This window comes from Fukomys damarensis, unplaced genomic scaffold, assembly GCF_012274545.1.
Source record: "Fukomys damarensis isolate Sample0158 unplaced genomic scaffold, DMR_v1.0_HiC HiC_scaffold_29, whole genome shotgun sequence".
NCBI lineage: Eukaryota > Metazoa > Chordata > Mammalia > Rodentia > Bathyergidae > Fukomys > Fukomys damarensis.
In genome coordinates this window covers 29,756,273-29,775,553 of record NW_022900941.1, presented here as the reverse complement: position 1 = coordinate 29,775,553, position 19,281 = coordinate 29,756,273, and the positions used below count along the sequence as shown (strand labels likewise).

Below are 19,281 nucleotides of genomic sequence, written 5' to 3'. Positions count from 1 at the left end.
AACCTATTAAAACCATAAAACTTGCACTCAACTTCTAGAAATTAATTTGATACTATGTGTGGGCATGTATGTACAGAAAATGAAAACTGACTTTCTAGTGTATTGGTCCAGTGCCAGGAGAAAAGGAACACTGGCAAGGAGACAAATAGAAGGTAAGTTATCTTAGAGGTCTCCCAGGTACTCCAAGAAGTTAGAATCATCTTACAGAGGGACAGACCCACCCAAAGTACCCTTAGTTCTTGAAGTCATTCATTAATGCTTGAGGGTCATTAAAGAGGAACCTGAATTTGTATGAATTTTTATACCTGGATGGAAATTTGGAGATAGTTTATTTCTGGACCACTTAATCTTGGGTAGACACTATATGGTGAATTTATTTCATAGTTCTGTATAAAATCCTTCTGGTTTGTTGAAGCACATGGAGATGTTTTTAGTTAAGTTTGTCTTGTAACTAAGATGTTATATGTTTAATGAAAGGGGCAGTTGCTAAGGATTTCTTAAAAAGTAAATTATCCATTAAATACTCAGCAGTTATATAACCAAAAGGCAGCTGGAATTCTGGAACAAGTTACTAAGTCAAAATCCTTTAAGTAGAAAAAAAAATGATTATTTTGCACCAGCCACCATGAACTGCCAATGTTTTTTTCTTCTCATTGTCTATGTTGTTTTTAAAAGTAGAAGGGATCCCAGCACTTGGGAGGCTGGGACAGGAGAATTGCTGCAAGTTCCAGGGCAGCCTGGGCTACATAGTGAATTCAAGGACAACCCGAACTACATAGAAAGACTCTGTCTCAAAAAAGCAGCAACAAAAAAAGTAGGAGGGAAAACTAAAATCTACTCAAACTAACTTGGCAGGGGCTGGGTCACATTCCTAGATACCCAGCAATCAACACAGTCTAGTCTCATGAGGAAACAATGGAAGCTGTCTCACAGGGTAGATTTCCAGATACACACAATTTATACCCCTCTATGTGTACACAGCAATACCCATCAGTAAAAATTTTAGTTTTTAAAACACCTATTTTCTAACATTATTAATTTAATTCTTGAGAATGTTTACTTGTTCCAATTTTAGAAATGATTTTCAAAATGAGGTAACGTCTACCTCTTTAGGTTTCTTTTTCTCCTGGTCATAAGCATTCCCTGAGAAAGCAATTGTTCAAAATGTGCCAAACTCTTAGATGCTCGACTCTTAAATATGTACAGAAAAAAAAAGAGCACAAAGCTCATATCAAGCAGATCAATTAAATATTTTAAAATGTTACTACTTTGTTCTATATCTTAATGTTGATTATAGACTATGCTAAGAAACTATTTCTAAACTAGTAAGTCCAAGAACTGATTTTCATCCATAAAATTCATGAACTCAAGAAATGAGTCATATAGAAGGTATTTTTACTTCTAAAATTGCCATTTGCTTTGGAAGTATACTTCCATTGTAAACAGGGTCAATGGCAATGCTGAATAAAAAGAAATGCTTCTAGAGATAGGAGAAAATATGATGGACTAGTGAGTCTAATAAGTATAATTCACCTTTTAATTCCATTGAAAGTGAATTTTTCTGTTCTGTATTTAAAGGACTGATTTTTAATCATCATCATAATAAACTGAGGGATGACTTTTATGAGAAGTCTTGATCTTCCAATGAGATTGTATTCTCAAGCTTTAGTTATAATGCGCGGTAATGTGTATTAACAAAAGTATATCAAACCCTATCATTGTGTTTGGGATTCTGATATAAAGTCCTAGCATTGTTTTATAAGGTATAGAAAGACTTAAGGACTGGATACTATTTCGTTCTTTACAAGGAATGGAAGAAGAGACCCAAAACCAAATACTAGAGAAGGCAGAGAAGATGGGGAAGGTAGCAATGGCAGTACCTTAGGAAACGCTCTCTGCTCAAAACTGGGAAAGGCAATTTGGCATGGCTGTAGCATACATCTTAGAATAAGACATCTGCATAGTTATGACTGGGTCAAGGAGGTCAGGCTTGTGGTGCTAATGAAATCAGGAAGGCAATTTGCGTGTGTGTCCAATAATATTCTGTTTCTTTTCTTTCTTGCTTTCTTTTTTCCAGTACTGGGGATCGAACTCAGGACCTTGCACTTGTGAGGCAGGCGCGGTGCCACTGAGCTGAACCCCTGGCCCCAATATTGTTTCTTGACATAGAATTACGCTGAAAACGGTTGTAGTTAATTTTAAAATGCCTGATCACTCAAGTTTTAAAAAATTGTCTCTTTTTATTAATTTTGCTCATACCGTGAAGAACCACGAATTGAGAAAGGTTTTCTAAGTATGTATGTGCAATCACCAAAATTGTTCATCAGCACTCCATTTGAAAATTTTCTTTTGTTTAATAAGCAGAGAAAGTGCTATTTTTAGTAAATACAGTCAACTTTGTAGCACTTGACTCTGTTCTATTTTACTGTAGTCTACAACAGTGCCGGGCTGGGGATTTAGCTCGGTGGTTCTACCACCTGCCTCTCAAGTGTAAGGACCTGAATTTGATCCCCAGTACCAAAACCAAAACCAAACAATTAAAACAGTACTTAGCACATCCTACATATTCAATAAATGCTTAATCACCCTGTGAATACTTTAAAACAGTATTGAAACATATTGGCAGGCTGCAAAATCATTTTAGTATGCCACACCATTATTTTTTGAGAAATTATATAGAAAATAGAAGGAACATTTTCTATTGAGGGTATTATTTTGTAGAATTTCTGTTTTTTATAAGTGGTGGGTCATGATCTCTTAGTGGGTGCTAAAATCATTTCAGTGTGTTATGACTGTTACTAAAAAAGGGAAAAAAGACTAAGATATGATAGAATGGGATTAAAAATATCAAAGTACATCTTACATAATATTTTCATAAAACTTGTTACACATTAAAATTTGTCTAGTGGATAATAATTTCTTACTGTGGGAAGTTAACAAAATACTACTTAGGATCATATCTCTGAATCGATCAACTTCTGGGGAAATGGTCTGTGGCATTGTGTTCCAGGGAGTTTATTTTAGACTACAGTGCGAAAGGTGTCCCTGGGGAGTTGTGTGACGCTGGAGCTTCACTGGGATGAGGGCCCTCTCTTACACTTGCGCCATGGGTCTTGAATAGATACTCAGCTTCTCTGGACTTTTTCCAACACCTGGAGTGCCTCATCAACTGCTCCAGACTTCTGTTGTCTAGTTCCATAAAAAGGTGAATTGTTACTTTTAATTTGCAAGAAGTATAATAGTTTGAAAATAACTTTGGCTGGTGTTATTGTCATGTTCCTAGAATGTAACTATTTATAATAATTCAAATTAAGATTTGCCTCATTTAGTATTACATGCAAGTGGAAATAAATCCTTTTTGATGACACACAGGACTATTTTGTAGCATTATTTTTTATGGGTCGAACTTTCGTAGCGTTGACATTACTTCCTAGAATCTGGGTACCTATTGAAACTGCTCAAGTATTTTCTGACTACTTGATTTCAGTAAATAGCTTAGGTATCTCCTAGAGAATGGAAAGACTTCTAGTGGCTTTATAAGTGAGCTTAGTGTTGCAATAGAATAAAATCTCCCAATTTACACACTGGGACAATTTATTTCTTCAAACGTACAAAATAGATCATTGATTCAGCAAACATATCCACTCTGAGTTCTGTTATCACTTTTGATTACACAGACTCAATGTCTAAAGTCAAACATTTTAACTCTTCTTTTGTACACAAGGAAACATTAAACCTGGAATATGTAAACCCTCATGTTAGGAAACCTTAAAATGCAAAACATTATGTGAAGTACAAATATCTTACAGCAAAGAAAAATGGCTCGTTTTGCAAAAATTTAAAAGAATAGACATAGATTTTAAAAAAAAATCATACAATCCAGAATTTAATATAATTTGTTTGTTAACAAGAGCAGAGGGCAATTTTTAATCTATAAGCCTTGCAGATCAAAAGGAATAAAATCTAGGCATTTAAAATTTTGAGTAAAAATGCTTTCAACAGTAACTATTATTCAGTCACGAACTTCCATACCCACAGTACAACTGCCCTTGAGCATTTCCATCCCTTAATCTTTCTGCACTTGTAGCCTCATCTAGGAATTGTAGGGGATGATGACTTCTGCTTTTTTTGCTTTACTGGCATGTTTTGGGAATAAATAAAATACATTCGACCAAAAACCAAACTAAAAAAAAAAAAAAAATCTACACAAACAAAATCTCTGAACTCATTACCTGGTAGTCTTTTACCCAAAGCATACTTTCATGGCTCACTGTTTAACGGTCTTATACCTACCATTTCAAAAACTGTCCTGAGTTTCAGTCAATGCATTTTGTGCTGAAAGAAAACACTTTCTTTTGCATAGTTTAAAAATATACTTATAAATAATCATGAACATATATTTATTCATAGTTTTATTTATATTATTAGTCAAAGTATATATTTAAGAATTAAGGCAAATAAAGTTGAATTATTTTCTCTTTTGTCACAAACTCAAACTCTGTCCCCTCAGAAGGTTATATTTTCATGTGCTTAGAATAGTTAAATGAATGTTTTTTATTAGAAAAAAATAGAATATAAAACACACTTTAAAGTGAAAAGGTTATATTTAATGACTATCATTTTGGGAGAAGGGAAGGTTGTTATTAAGCATGTTAGCAGAATAACCTAAATCTTTTTTCTTCTTTGAAAATAGTGGAAAACCACAGGGTCAGGCGAGGGACAGTTGTGTGGATGCTGAGGGGGAAGAGTCCTCTGCAGAGGCCTGGATTATGCGCACAGGCATTTCTGTTGCGTGGTAAGCAGGTGTGCAGTAATGGGAGGCCCAGGAAACAATGGCCTGTTGAAGTTTCCCAGTCAAGGGCACCTGTTTTGGATTCCTCCCTGAACCGGAATGTCATAGGACATGTGCTGGATCCATGTAAGTGATGAATTTTGTCCCTCTTTAAAAATTGAGCGTTTTAAATGTACACTACTAATTTCAGGAGTTATCTATGTTCAGCTATCTGAGTATCTGGACTGCGAGTTAGGAACTTTGGGTTTGGTTGCCAGATCGACAGAGTACTGTTTTATAATTTGAGGCACATCACAAAATATCCTACTGTAAGTCTACTACAAGGAAGTATTGTTTCATCTGTAACTTGATATTAAGAAAGCTAGCAGAAATCTGTATATGTTATAATACAGAGTATTAAGAAGCATTTGTGAAAAGGAATTTGAAAGCCCCCAATAAAATGAATAAAGGCCCATATAGTCTTAAGTTTTAGATCTTCCAAATCTTTTGTTTCTTTTATCTGATTTTGGCACAGTATTTGCCTCTGATTTGTGTACTGGAGTTGTAGTATATTTTCAATGTGAACGCATATAGAATACACTCTAGGTCTATAAAGCAATATTTGAGATTTTTAAGATAGAAAAAGTCTCTTTAAAAGAAGTTTTAAAAATAAATTACTAGTTATATCAAGCATTTTCACAGGAAGTCATTTCTTATCTTAGTATCATAATGTAATATTTTTGAACTGCCGTGAGAGTGCAGGAAGGCACTGGAGTGGGCAGGAGGTCACCTGAGTTGCTTCTAGGCTCTGTTACCATAGAGTGGAGTTGGATCGAGTTACCCATGGGTCTCTTTCTCCCTTACCATGTTGCCATGCTTGGAATATCATGAGTGGCATCTGCAGTCATCTCGTTCAAAGGTCGACTGACACACGACCCACTAGGAAACCTATTCTTGTCTGAGTGAGGTGATAAGGTTAGTGCATGTGACTCACAAATAAGGGGCAGTTTTATGGTGTTTTGAACATTTCATCTTCATTGATAGAAAATATTCTAATCATTAGATGCTATACAATCAGAGTCCAAAGAGAAGGCCAAAATAACTGCTTTTGTGTGAAAGGATATCAAGAATTTACAAATGTGGCTTCTAACTTGCATTAATGTGCTTTAATTCATTATCTATTAAACATTTTTAAAGTTTTGAAATGGAAAACAATATTTTTCAATACTAAATGTTTCAGATGAAGAACTGAAGCAGCTGGAAAGAAAATAGATTTTAGAATCAGCTGAACTATGTTCAAATACTGATTCAGCTACATATGATCCTGGACAGCTAAGTTCTATGAGGCTCAGTTTCTTTGTCTGTAAATTAAGAGTAATATCTTATACTTTGGAAAACTGCACAGATTATAAATAATGTAGGTAACCCCCTTGGCACAAAATAGGTACTCATGATAAGTACACATGATAACAATAGGCAAAATTTTAAGAATAAAAATGTAATTATTTTTCTAATGTCTTACTCATATGTTAAGAATAGCAAAATTCTCACGAGAGTTAACTTTGACTGTAATCTGTTGTCTCATCCTGAATGCCCAGCCTCAGCGCTCAATGATTATTTGAGGAATGAATAAATGTCAGCGGAACAGATATTTAGGCGAGGCAATTATGATAGTACATTCATACATGATATACTACACAGCAAAGAGAATCATGGCATTAAAGACCTCAATATTTAGCTCATCAGAGTTATGTTAATTAGTAAATCAATCCACTTTCACACCAGTTGTACATCAAACTATGTACATTAATTAGTACTAAATTTTACTAGGTTTAATATTTTAAAAACTCTTACTGACCCAGATTTTTATAAGGCATATGATTCCTATTAGCTTACACATGATTGGTCACATCTCATTAGTAGACATTATTCTTGTTCCTTTCAACTAATACATTTCTTCCATTAACAAATTTTTAACATGTGCTTTGACACCTCCAGCACTAGCATTCCAGGTCAGATGTTTTATCAGATACATGGAACAAAAAAAATAAGTGACCAAGATGATATAAAGTAAGTTTAAACCTGACACTTAAAAGAAACAAGAATATAAATAAATGTTGGTCTTTTACACTACAGATGCATTAAAAATACATTCTTAATAAAATACATACACTTTGCACATAGGACTTTAGACCTGAAATTAAGTAAATTGAGGTAAGGAATATCAAAAGTATATAATATAATGAGACTAGAATGTCTCCTCAAAAATGATTGAAAATGTGCTCAATAAATATGATATATCTTGAAACAGTTATGGACTTCATGTAACTTCAATCCTCTAAATATACAAGATTAAATTTTATTTGTGTGAAATAAACTAAAAAGGAATACTGTTCAGCAAAAGGCTGAAAGTTATTTATGGAGTAAATAAATGGAGTAAATTCATGTTAAACACATGAAAAAGAAAATTTTGTGAAGTCCTTTAAACTAATCATTTCACATATCTTTTAAACCTTGAATTCTTTTTAACATAAAGGGTCATTGGACAGTTGTTCATTAAATACTGACATCAAAACATAACACATAACAAGTTGTGAAGGATGGCAGATGTAAGATGGCAAAAGTAGAAGAAAAATACTTGATTTGACTACAGCACAGACACATAGATCACGCTTTTCCAGTATGGTGGCATAATACAGTCTATACATTATCTACACAACAGCTTATTAGTTAAGGTCCCAGACGTTTTCTCATTTCCAGTAGCAATCTGTTTCTTAAGCCCACTCTTTTCAAATATGAATTATAATGTCTCTGCAGTTGTCTTTCATTTCTTCCCTGTCATTTCTCACAAATCTGATATCATTAGTGTTGGTTTTTTGGGTACATTGAGAACATTTTTTCTAATGTTTTCACAGTCAAATATTCTGACGTCTCAATGACTTTACCTCTTTAGTGCTTCAGTACAGTTGTGAAACAATTTTGGAGGACTCTATTGCGCACGTTTCTTTTGCTAATGTGTCTACTTTTAAATAAAATTGTCTCCTTCACTAATAGTGCATACATTTTACATTAAATTTGGATTCAAACCTCAATGTCAATGATAAAAATACTGGCTTAGTTCTATAAGAGAATTTAAAACGTTTTCAAGATCAAAAATTCTGGAAATCAGGTTTTCAAGCCTTTTTTATTAGAAAACTTGAATCATTACTTCTGTTTTTTTAAAAAGGAAGTAGCCAATATTCACTTTTGAATTTTCTCAAAGAAAGAATAATAAAGGATAGCAAACTAGGATAAGAAAACACTTTAGAAGACAGCTTCCTATTTCACACAACTTCTAGTTACCTTTTCCTATCCATCAACCTATTTCTTCTGTTCAGCAGCAAGAAAAATAATATCCCATATGTCTTTGCCTTTTTGGATTTTCCAAGATGAGTTTCATTTACCTGAATACAAACAAAGCTAAGGAAACGGCTTTTGTATTGGCATAGGCCAAGGACATGTCTCATAACCAGGAAACCCTGCCTTCTATGGCTTCTTTTGCAGTTTATAGTCCAATGGTTATTAAACCAAATGAAAGTTGAACAGTATTCAAAATGACACAGATTGACAACAGATAACGGAAACACATGGACTCACTTCCCTTAGCTGTTATTCTCTCCAAGACAAATGTTTAGCGCTCTGTAGATAAAATTATAAATACTAAAGAAAGGAAGAGAATGGGGAAAGGGTCATTTCTTATCATAATAAATATTTTGGTACAAATGTTTTTTTAAAAAAACGTAAAAAAATTTAGTACCTTTGGGTACTTTTTTCTAATAAAACCATACCTGCTTCAGAACTTGTTTGATTATAGCTGCTAACAATGCTGTTTGGTATCACTGGAGTGGAGGACGTTGAAATTCTTGACTGAGGTGGATTGGGATGTAATGAATTTCCTAAAGCCATGCCCGACTGACTGAGCATCCCACAGTTCCCGCTAGCCTGAATCTGATTTATTAAACCTGCAAGATGGTGGTTAGGGATTGGGCTGCTATTGTGAACAAAGTTAGTGTTTGCATTGTGGCAGTGCACGGCTTCCCCTCTTAAAGGTATGTTCTGTGTCAGTGAATTCTGCAGAACACTGGAGTTCATATTGGGATCTGTAAAATGCAGCTGGTTAGCAGAGCAAGGCAAAGCAGTATTTGAGCCCCCGCAACCTGGGGTACTATTGCTACTCAAGTGAGAGCTTTGACAACTCATAGACTGTAGTAACTGAGACATTGAACTGATGGGAAATGAACCCTGACTCTGCTTCCTTAGCAAGTCAGGTCCAGGTTTAGGAACTGCAGAACTATCCATTTGAGACTGTCTGAGCAAACTCAACACTGTGGTGGGTGGCTGTTTCCTTTTCCGTAATGAGTCTTTTTGCTGAGACATCAACTTATCTCTTAGTGCTGCTCGACCACTTTGCCCTTCACCTGTTGGAAGAAGCATGTTGGCAGTAGGAGGGAACATGGTGTTTAAAGTGCTATGTCCTTCAGTGTTACCACTGCCGGCAACAGCTCCAGAATTGCTACTGCTGCTACTGTTGTTACCAGCAAGTTTGTTTTGATTTGCTAGCTGTGCTTTGGCTGCTGCTGAGAGTAAACTACTTGCTGGAAAGGAGGCAGCATTGTGCTGGTTCAAGATCTGATTTAAAGGCATTCCCAGCAAACCAGGCTGACCCTTTACAGAAGCACTTCCGGCAGATGCACTAGGAAAAGCTGCACTGCTTGGAGTATTTAGTACATTACTCATTCCAGCAATTAATGGGTTAGGGATATCCTTGTATTGATGATGTCCATCGGACTTGGTAGAAGGGCTTGATGGCATTGATGGCCTTGGGGACCCTATTGTTGACCGTGGTGACCTGGGTGGAACCTTAATACCGCTACAGGTGGCCTGGGGTCCTACAGGTGGCATCATGAAATTTCCATGATCTGATGATGTGGAAGATGAGCGTGATCTTTGGGGCGATGCCTCAATCCTTCCAATTCCAGTCCCCATCATGTGCACTGGGGATGTCACTGGAGAAGGGGACAGGGAGGTTGAAGCTGAATGCTGAACTCTTTGTACATGACTCCCATGATTCATGTGACCAGGTTTTATGGTTGGCAAAGGGAGATTACTTGGCAAAGGAACAACAGCAGGAGGCATGCTTACATTCATCACAGGTACCTGAGAGTGGACATTTGAATGGAAACTGGTTGGATTAATGATAACAGGGTTCTGATTCACCGGTTTACTAGGAATAGGGTCAAGAATGCCAAGTGGATCTTTCTCAGATGTTAATGGCTTTTTCTGAAGAGCACAAGAAGGTGGAGGAGGGGGAGGTGGACCTTGGGGTGGTTTGTGGTGGAACATTGCTCGTGGCATTTCCATATTAGTTGAAAAATTACACATTGGTTTTTTCATTACTGGACTCTTTGTAGTCAAGGTTGGGGAAAGAGGTATATTAGTCCTTCCAGCCATTGCACAGGATGACTGTACAGGAGAACCATGTAGCATTACTGAAGGTGGAGAAAGAGGAGTCCTATTCAGGTGAATAGGACTAGAATTGGGAGCGCCATGAAAACCAGGATTATTTCTTGTGAAAACATCTGGGCTTCCAAGTGGGTCAGTCCTCGGAGAGATTGAGCCATCTCCATAAATCTGGGAACCTGATGATGCTGGGCTGGGCAGACCTCCAAGGCTGCCACGGAATGGAGATTTCTGTCCATGTTCACTGCTGCCCAATCTCTGCCGGGGATAGACAGGGTGGAGTTCTTGTTGCTGGCTTCCAGGCAGTTCTTGTACGTACAGTCTTCCCATGGCATTGGATGATCCAATCATTAACTTGAAAGGATTCTTACATTCAGGCATTACAGAATTTGTAATTCCTTCATGAGACTTATTTCTTACTGATCTTGGAGTTGCTGCCCGTGAAGGTACTACTGGAGTTGCATCTGAGTGAAAGAGAAAAAGAATTCTGTTACTTGTCTCAATTCTTTTGTTTCGTCAGGGAGGAAAGAAGAGGATGAAACCAGGAAGGAGAAGATAGAAAAGTATCTGGAGTACAAATCTGCAAACAAAAGTTGTGATTCTATGAAATTAAAAAAGTTCTACAAGCTATAATAAACTTTGATTAAAACATGTACATTATTCTCTCTTAACAGACCAAAGGTTCTCAATAAAAGTTCTCAATATGCTTGTTCACTTTCTATTTATTGAGAGAGCATGGGCACTTAACTCCTTGCATGCTGACGTACTGGTCATTCTAATAATATTTAGAACATGCAAAATCAAGATTGATAGGGCCGGGGACTTAGCTCAGTGGTGCCACCACCTGCCTGGTAAGCATAAGGTCCCAAGTTTGATTCCTGGTAACGATAAATAAATAAACAAACAAACAAATAAATAAATAAATCGACAGCTCCGGTGTAAAATAGTGAAATTAATATCTTATTGGACTTGAGATTTTTTGAGAACACATAGTTATAAAGGAAAATTATAATCTGTGTGGCATAATATTTCCTTGTGATTTAAATGAATTTCCATTCATGTAAGAAATTTTGTTACCCTATAAATGTTTCGGTTATTTTATTGAAAACTTCTAAAGACAGATGTAGAAATATATCCTTATCCCAACATTTTCACTGTGAGATCAAAACTGAATTTTTGTGAATTAAGTGAATAGGATTCCAAATCTTTTAATGACAGTGATGACAAATATAAACACAATGATACTGCAGTCATGCTTAGTTTCATATCATGTTTGTAACACTGTATTTTCATTGCTCTTAATTAATCATTATTGTAAAAACAGTTTTTAGTCAATCAACTTAGGTAAAAGATTTCAGTTCTTTTATTATGCTAGAATTCTCATGTAAAATTTAGTCAGAGTGCTAAACCTTCAGCACTGGTTTCCAATTGAGTATTCTCTTTTCACGTGAGTGCATTTCTCCCTCTCTGACTTTTTGGAGTAGCTTTAGTTCTTTTGGAGATCAGACAGAATACAGGCAACAAAAGCAACCTGGCTCATCACACAGAATTTTCACTCTGTCATGTCAGAATTTGAGGATTAAGTTTTTTAGCCCCAAAGGATCCTTAACTATTTTATGAAGTTGTGCCTTCTAAACCAGAGATGGGAAAGAAAATTCATTTCATATGCCAATTCCCATCAATTTGTGGTGGCCTCTTAGAGTGCTGTGTTCTGGTTGAAAGGGATCCTAAACTCTAGCCAGGCTCCGTAAGAAAATACCAATGGTTCTATTAAGGCACAGGAGACAAAAGTGGTATTATTCATACTATATGTCTGCCATGCTTACTTTGAGACCTAAAGCAGGGTGTACTTGAGAGGTAAGGGAAAACAGTGAACACATTTTCCTTTGGAAATGTGGGCTTTCTGATTCTAGCATGGTAGAAGTTCTTTGATAAGAGTTGTTTTGGGATATAACCACAAAATGCTGAAAACAACAGAAAGCAGTAGATAAATTCAAATGAAGCTTATTTTCTTATTAGATAGATTTTTAAAGTTTGTGGTTCAGAGAGTAATGTATTAAATACATAAATGTGGGACATTCTTCTTGGCATATAGTTGAGAACATTATATGTAGTAACATCCCTAGCATTATTATGGGATTGAATGTTTAATGAAAAAAGCCACCTGCTTACTCCTTTTCTTAGATATTAATGTGTTTCTATAATTATCTTTAGTTCAGTGATTAAAAACATAGACATTGACATTTTTATATTCAAATAACAGAATTTAGACAATAGCTGTGATTTAGAAAGGATTGCTTCTGTACCTGGGAAAAAAGGTTATACTTAAAATAATAGGAATACAGTACTTCACAAACAAAAGTCAGGGTGATGTTATGTGACAAGAACCAAACCATATAAAAACTGTCAAGGGCAAAGACTAGGTATCCATCAGGTATATTCAAGGAAACTTTTCAAAAAATAAATCAAAACAAAATAAATGTTCATATATTTATGTAAAAAGAGATGAAGACATTGTGAGTCTTTTGAATTTTTAATTATTTAGATCATGAATTTAGGAAAACATAATTTAAAGGCAAGGAACAAATGCTATGTAAGAAGATGGCAAGAGCAGCAATTGACAAGTAAGTGCACCATTTACAAAAGGGATGGAGCTGCGCTTATTATTGCTTGGAATAGTTAAACACTGATCGTTAGCCAAGCACGGTGGCGCACTCTTGTAGACCCTGAACTTTGGGAGGCTACAGCAGGAGAACTGCACGTTGGCGTTTAACCATAGGAAATTTAGCAAGATCCTCCTTGAAAAGGAAAGTACAAGATAAAGTAATTTCAATAACTGAATTTGTATGTATAGGTATGACAAAGGAGCTCGGTCAAAATCCTGTGAGGAGAGTTAGAAAGGCAACAAAGCAGACTTTGTAGAAACAGGTAAAATTTTGAAGAGCTGTGATGTGAGATAAGCAGCAAATAAGAGTGAGTAGAAACACACGTGTAAAATAATGCGCAAAAATGAAACCATAGCTACACTATGGTGGCACGATAGTGTAAAGTTTAAATAGTTTATTACTGTTGAATATATCTTGAAATTGCTGTAACTATTTTTTTTTCTTTTGAGATATGGTTTCACTAAGGAGCCCAGGATGGCCCCCAACTCATGGCAATCCTCCTGTCTCAGCCTCCTGAGTGCTGGGATCATAGGTGTGTGTCACCATGCTTGGCTGTTACAACAGTCTTAATTTAATTTTGTTTTTATTTATTTACTTATTTTTTTGTAGTGCCAGGGATCAAACTCGGGACCTTGCATTTGAGAGGCAGGCAGCACAACCACTGAGCCAAATTTCCGGTCCCTAATCTTAATTTTAAAAACTGTACCTTACTAGAAGTTCATTTATTGGAAAACAGCTCCATGCTAACAAGTGCCAAATTTGTCTCTCCTTACTCTCTTTGCATGAGTTCTAAATGTGAATTTTTAATTGCCTGTATCATATAGAATCTGTTCTTGGTATCCAAAGACTCTTGATAGTCTGGCCATAATTTACTTACACCTATTAATCTCCCATTCAAGTCATATTAATTTACACATCATTCCGTAATTATACTACACTCATTCTGAAAACTGCTTTTTCTGTTTTTCTCAGATGTGTAATTTCCATTTTTTTCCAAGGCTGGTCCAAAATTGAGTCCTGCTATAAAGCCTCTCCTCACTACAGGTCCTGCTAATCTCCAATTTTCAGAACTCTGCAAATATGAATAGTATGAACTGTTCCTTATCAACAATTACTGTGGTGCCCAGATACATTTTATTCTGAATTATTGTTCAAGAATAAAGAGATTGTAATATTTTGGAGAGTGTTCATATCCAAGCCCTTTACAAAAAAATTAGGTCCTCAGGGTCAGGGTATAATTCTACTGTACATATTAATCATAAAAGTTACTTTAGCAATGAAAAAAATTATAATGAGGATTTTTTTATTTATACCACTTATGAAGAATTCCTATCAAAATGTGTTTATCCTAACATAATTGTGAGGAACAAATTAGGTAAATCCAAAATAAAGAACATCCTGCAAAGTTGGCCTGAACTCTTCAAAGAGCTGAATACAGTTCATGCAAGACTGAAAAAAAAAGGGGGAGGTATTGATGTAAATTGAATGTAACAGCTAACTGCATTGCACATCTTTGATTGTATCATGGATTTAAAGAAGACTGAATTTTTAAAGAAGCTAAAAGACATTAGGACAATTGGAAGATAGGCTGTATTTTAGACAACAGCATTATATCAGTGTTAAATTTCCTAATGTGCTCATTAGATTATGGTTATGTAGGAGAGTGTCCTTGTGTACTGAAATATTTAGGAATGAATTGTGACAATATTAGCAAAACGTTAACTGGTGAATTAAAATGAAGAATGTATGTGTGCTTACTGCACTATTCCTGTACTTTTCCTTTGAAATTTTATGAAAAAGAATGTGTGATTTTGGCAAGGAGATTTCTAGTATGTGTTCAATAAATAGTTATAGCATGAATGAGAGAATAACAATGCCCAGTTACACTTGGGGATGGATACACATTTCAGTACAGCCCTAGGAAGCCAATGGCACTTTTTCTTTTGTTAACTCAGTTCTCCATATCTGCATAGCATCTGCATGTACTAACTTTTGTTTATTCTGATTGTATAACTAGAAGATCGAGGTATGAAATTCTGGGAATAACCTCATGGGAATTTTTCATGACTAATTTGCTATTTGTAATGAAATAATAAGACATATAAAATCTTAAAAGTATTGTGCACATTTGAAAAGTGGAATGGAAGAGTAATTGGCTAAGTAAATTCCAACAACTCCTTCTCTTAGATTGGGGGAGGAGAATTCCTACCCCCTTAGACAAATCACATACTTGTTCCTCCTCCAGGACTGGTGAGCACCAGAGAAGGGTGTGGGGCTTCCATGCTTTTATGAAGTGTGGCCACTGCAATGATTTTTCTTTTATGTATGCATAGCTTTGTGACATCTTCATCTGCCTTAACATCTTCTGCAGTTCTCTGTTTCACAGCAGCTCCAGGATCAAAATTAAATACCTGGAAAAAACACCGTCTTAGTTTAGAATATGTCTGTGACAATATTTACTAAAAAGATCTTGGTCAGAAAGAAAAAAAAAGTTGTACATATATTAAACCATAATAAATTTGAATATAATTTTCTCCATTTTTGAATTTAAGGAAATCAACTTTATATAACTTAATAAACATGGCTGAGCTTACGGTTTTTATTGGCAAAATAGATAAATGAAAATTATACTAATTTTAAGAAAGCCAAGATAATATATTGAGAGGTATATCTGATAGTTTCCAATTATCAATACTTTCTCATGTTATAACAGTATAAAAAAAGATGAAGAACAAATACAGAAACAAAAGAAAAGCTATGACATTTCTACATGATAACTTTACTTTGGTTTCCTTTTATTTCTATATTAATGTTAGCCTTCACTAATTAAAAAAAAATCTATTACTCTTTTTAAAAGACATCATTTATTATGTAAAACTTTTAGGATGTAGTGACAGACAAAGGAAAAAGCTGTTTATTAATCTTTAGTTTTAAAATCAGCACTATAACACATATGTGGAGAATGATCTCTTTCTACAGCAAATTATATTTTACCATTATATATGATTTTACTTGTTACCTTGTAAATAGTTTCTTATTTCGGCTATGAGGGTTCAACTTTGTGATTTTAGGAATAGTGTATCCCTGACAGGTTTATCAGCATTCATGCGAACAGTAACACTGCTGATTTGAAGAGTTGTAGTATTGAAATAAAATATTGCAGTACAAAGTACTACGATAGGCATAGCTCCAATAAAAGGTGCAGTGGTAGTTTTAATGAAGTATTTAATATGAAGATAGGTTTGTCATCTTTGAAATGAATTATTCTACAATCTTTAAGCATTCCAAAATGTATGTAAAAGATGTCTAAAGAATTAAAATGAATATATGATCGGAGAACTAATATTAGATGAAATGCCAAATGAGAAAAGCAAATATATAAATTCTTTAAAATAAAAAATAAAAACTGCTGTTATTCCATTGTGAAACGGTTACCTTGGGAAGAATAAGAGGACATTCCAAGCCGCACTTGCATGTTCCATCAGTAAGCAGGTATGTTTTAACCTGCTCCAAGCAAGATAACAAAGACCCACTGGGACTGTAAAAATAGTTTAAAAAAATCAGGAAATAATTTTGACTGCATATAAATATGAAAAAAGGCATAATTTATAGTCTTACTATCCTCTAGAGGATAATATTTTCCCACTAGTGAAAAGCATTTCTGTCAATATTATGTTAGCTACTAAATTATAGCCTTTAACACTATCTCATTCTTTCCTTTGAACCAAAATATTTCTCAGAAAAATACAGATCTTCAAAGAAAATTAAACAAAAGTATTTTGAAAACCAAGTGTGGACTCAATATGGGAAAAATATTATTCTTAAGAAAGGACAGAAACAGGCAAGAAAGGAACAAGGAAGCAAAAAAAAAAAAAAACTAACAGTAATCATTATCATTTTAAACTACAAGATTTACTTTTATAGTTCTTTGAGGAAAAGCTGAAACTGAGGAACATATTATGATCCCAATCAGAAATTTGGACCTAACAAGTTTACTACTACTATTTATCTTGGAGTCTAATAAAACAAAGTTGTCCCTTTGTAAAAAACAAGGCTTCTTTCTCCTCCACACTGGTGTGTTTCTCTGAAGATAGATCAACATGACCCAACTAAAATTATACTAAAGAGCCAAACTATATGGAGACAGAGAGAGGAATCAAGCAAAACTGACAAAAGATGGGAAATTTTGAGGTTAAGGATGTTGACCAAAAGGTGTCTTGCAGTTTTCTTTGCTGGTAACTAGGCAGGCCTTACTACTCTTCTTGTCACAAGAATCAGTAAAATATGAGACTATTGATCAATTTCATGTCTATATATTAGTGGTATTATATCAGATGATAGGGTGAGACTTTGGTTTTTATTTATAATGGGATTTAATTTAAAACAAGTAATTTTCTTTTTTAGGACTCATAATTAACATCGATTTTATAATTCAGATGTGTACAGTATGCTTTCAAACTTTATATGCTTTTCATTTGAGAATGTCTTTTATAACTATTTAGCAAAATCTTCATGTAAGCATTCTGATCAGAATTATCCAGAAACAATCACTCTTGATTTTATACACAAAAGCATTACATTACCAGACATAAATAATTCTGCCTCTACAGAAACATAAGTACCTACAAATGAACCAGCTTTAAAATGCAAACATTTTGCTTTATGGACATTTATGTAAGAATCTCAGGCATAAAGAAAAATTTAAAAGGTAATTCCTAACTAGGTTAAATTATTTATCTGTGCTTTTAAAATTAGATGGTAAGCAAAGAATAGTAATTTTCATGTTATAGGTGGGAGTTTCACCTCAGTAGGGAAGAACAATAAGATATTTTGGAGGTCAGGCAATTTGAATTTTTTTTTTTTTTTGTCATTACCAAAAGGTACCTTACTGAATTTTCACATGAAGAATTAATGAATTCGGTAAAAAAAGAGACTGCCCAATATTTTACTTAAAAGAAAACATATGCATTAAGTCTAATGAAATCTAACTTAAAATTAAACCTGAAGACAAAAATTTCTAAATTCTTCTGAGCACCCCATACACTTTACAAACATTTGTTCTTAATCAGTTGGATTCTTTCCTTCGGTGTAGCCCTTTATTTAGCTTCTGGGAGCAATAATCATTGTGCAAGTCTTATAAGCAGAGATAAAGCTTAGATGATTTGAAACAGATAGAAAATTTAATGTATAGTTTCAATAGCACCATGAATTAGGAGTAGCTGGAGACTAACCTAAAAATTACTAGCAAACTATACACTGAGAAGGGAGGTATAGAAAGTGGTTTAGTTTCCTACATATATTCACGTAGTAATCTAATTAGTGATATACAAACAATCAAACCCATGCTGGCTTGATTTAATTTGAAAGGGTTTTGCCTTATCTGGGAATGTTAATTTCCACAACTTTCTATGTACAGATTTGGACTTCCAGAACCCATACTATCAGGATTATTAGATAGTACAGTCTGTCAGACTAGAGAAATTTTGAACAATGTCACTGACAGAATCTTAGACTCTAAGTTGATTGTTGATTCTCAGGTATGGTTTGTTCACAGCCACGTTAAAAGCTGATTTGTCTTTCCTTAGGATGGAGGTGAATTAAAAAAAAAAAATTCAAGATATAGAGTCATTTGCTTCCAGCTGACTATGTTTTCTCTTTACAAACAAGAACAATCACAAATATAAACATACATCACCAATATTTCGCAGTATTTTATTAATAATAAAGTATTTCTGGCAGTTTATTGGTAACAGAAAAAACACCCTGATTAAGTTATCTCAAGTGTCCATGTCTGTCTTATCCATTATGGGATGAGCTCTACATTCCCTGCTTCCTTCTCCCTTCACTCCAATTAATGCAGCATGCAAAGATATAGATTAAAACTGCAGAAAAATAAGGTAATTGTTTTTAGCTAATATCAAGCATTAAAAAGTCTAATGACCAGGCTGGGAATTTAGTTCAATGGTGCTGCCACCTGCCTCACAAGCCCAAGATCCTGAGTTCAATCCCCAGTACCAAAAAAAGAAAAGAAAAGAAAAAGAAAGTCTAATGATTACAACAGCCTAAAGATGAAAACATAATCTTAGAATCAGAAAAGGTAGCTGGAGTCTCTGCAGGGCACAGTAATATTGTCAAGAGTTAACGGGTCCATATCCAGAATTTTACATTCTTCTGTGAATGTGGTAATAATGCTTTTAGGTTTCTTTTTTGAAATCTTCATATTTTTCTTTGTTAGAGAGCAGAATGACATCTTATGCAAACACAATAATGCACAGGAATTCTCTCTGGTATTCTAAGGCAATTCACAGGGTTGCTAGCACAGAGGTCATTTATTCAGGTGCGGTC

At 34.7% G+C, this 19,281-nt stretch overlaps 1 protein-coding gene across 2 annotated transcripts in view; it reads right to left on the bottom strand.

The window, feature by feature from the left end:
• Mbd5 (methyl-CpG binding domain protein 5) overlaps positions 1-19,281 on the bottom strand; it is a 137,248-nt gene that overhangs the window by 32,045 nt on the left and 85,922 nt on the right. For both annotated transcript variants that reach the window (XM_019207043.2, XM_019207044.2), the window contains exons 4-6: positions 16,372-16,474; positions 15,167-15,347; positions 8,599-10,734 (exon numbers count right to left, since the gene is read on the bottom strand). In XM_019207043.2, coding sequence (XP_019062588.1) covers positions 8,599-10,734; positions 15,167-15,347; positions 16,372-16,474 — 2,420 coding nt within the window. The remainder of the gene's footprint in view (positions 1-8,598; positions 10,735-15,166; positions 15,348-16,371; positions 16,475-19,281) is intronic.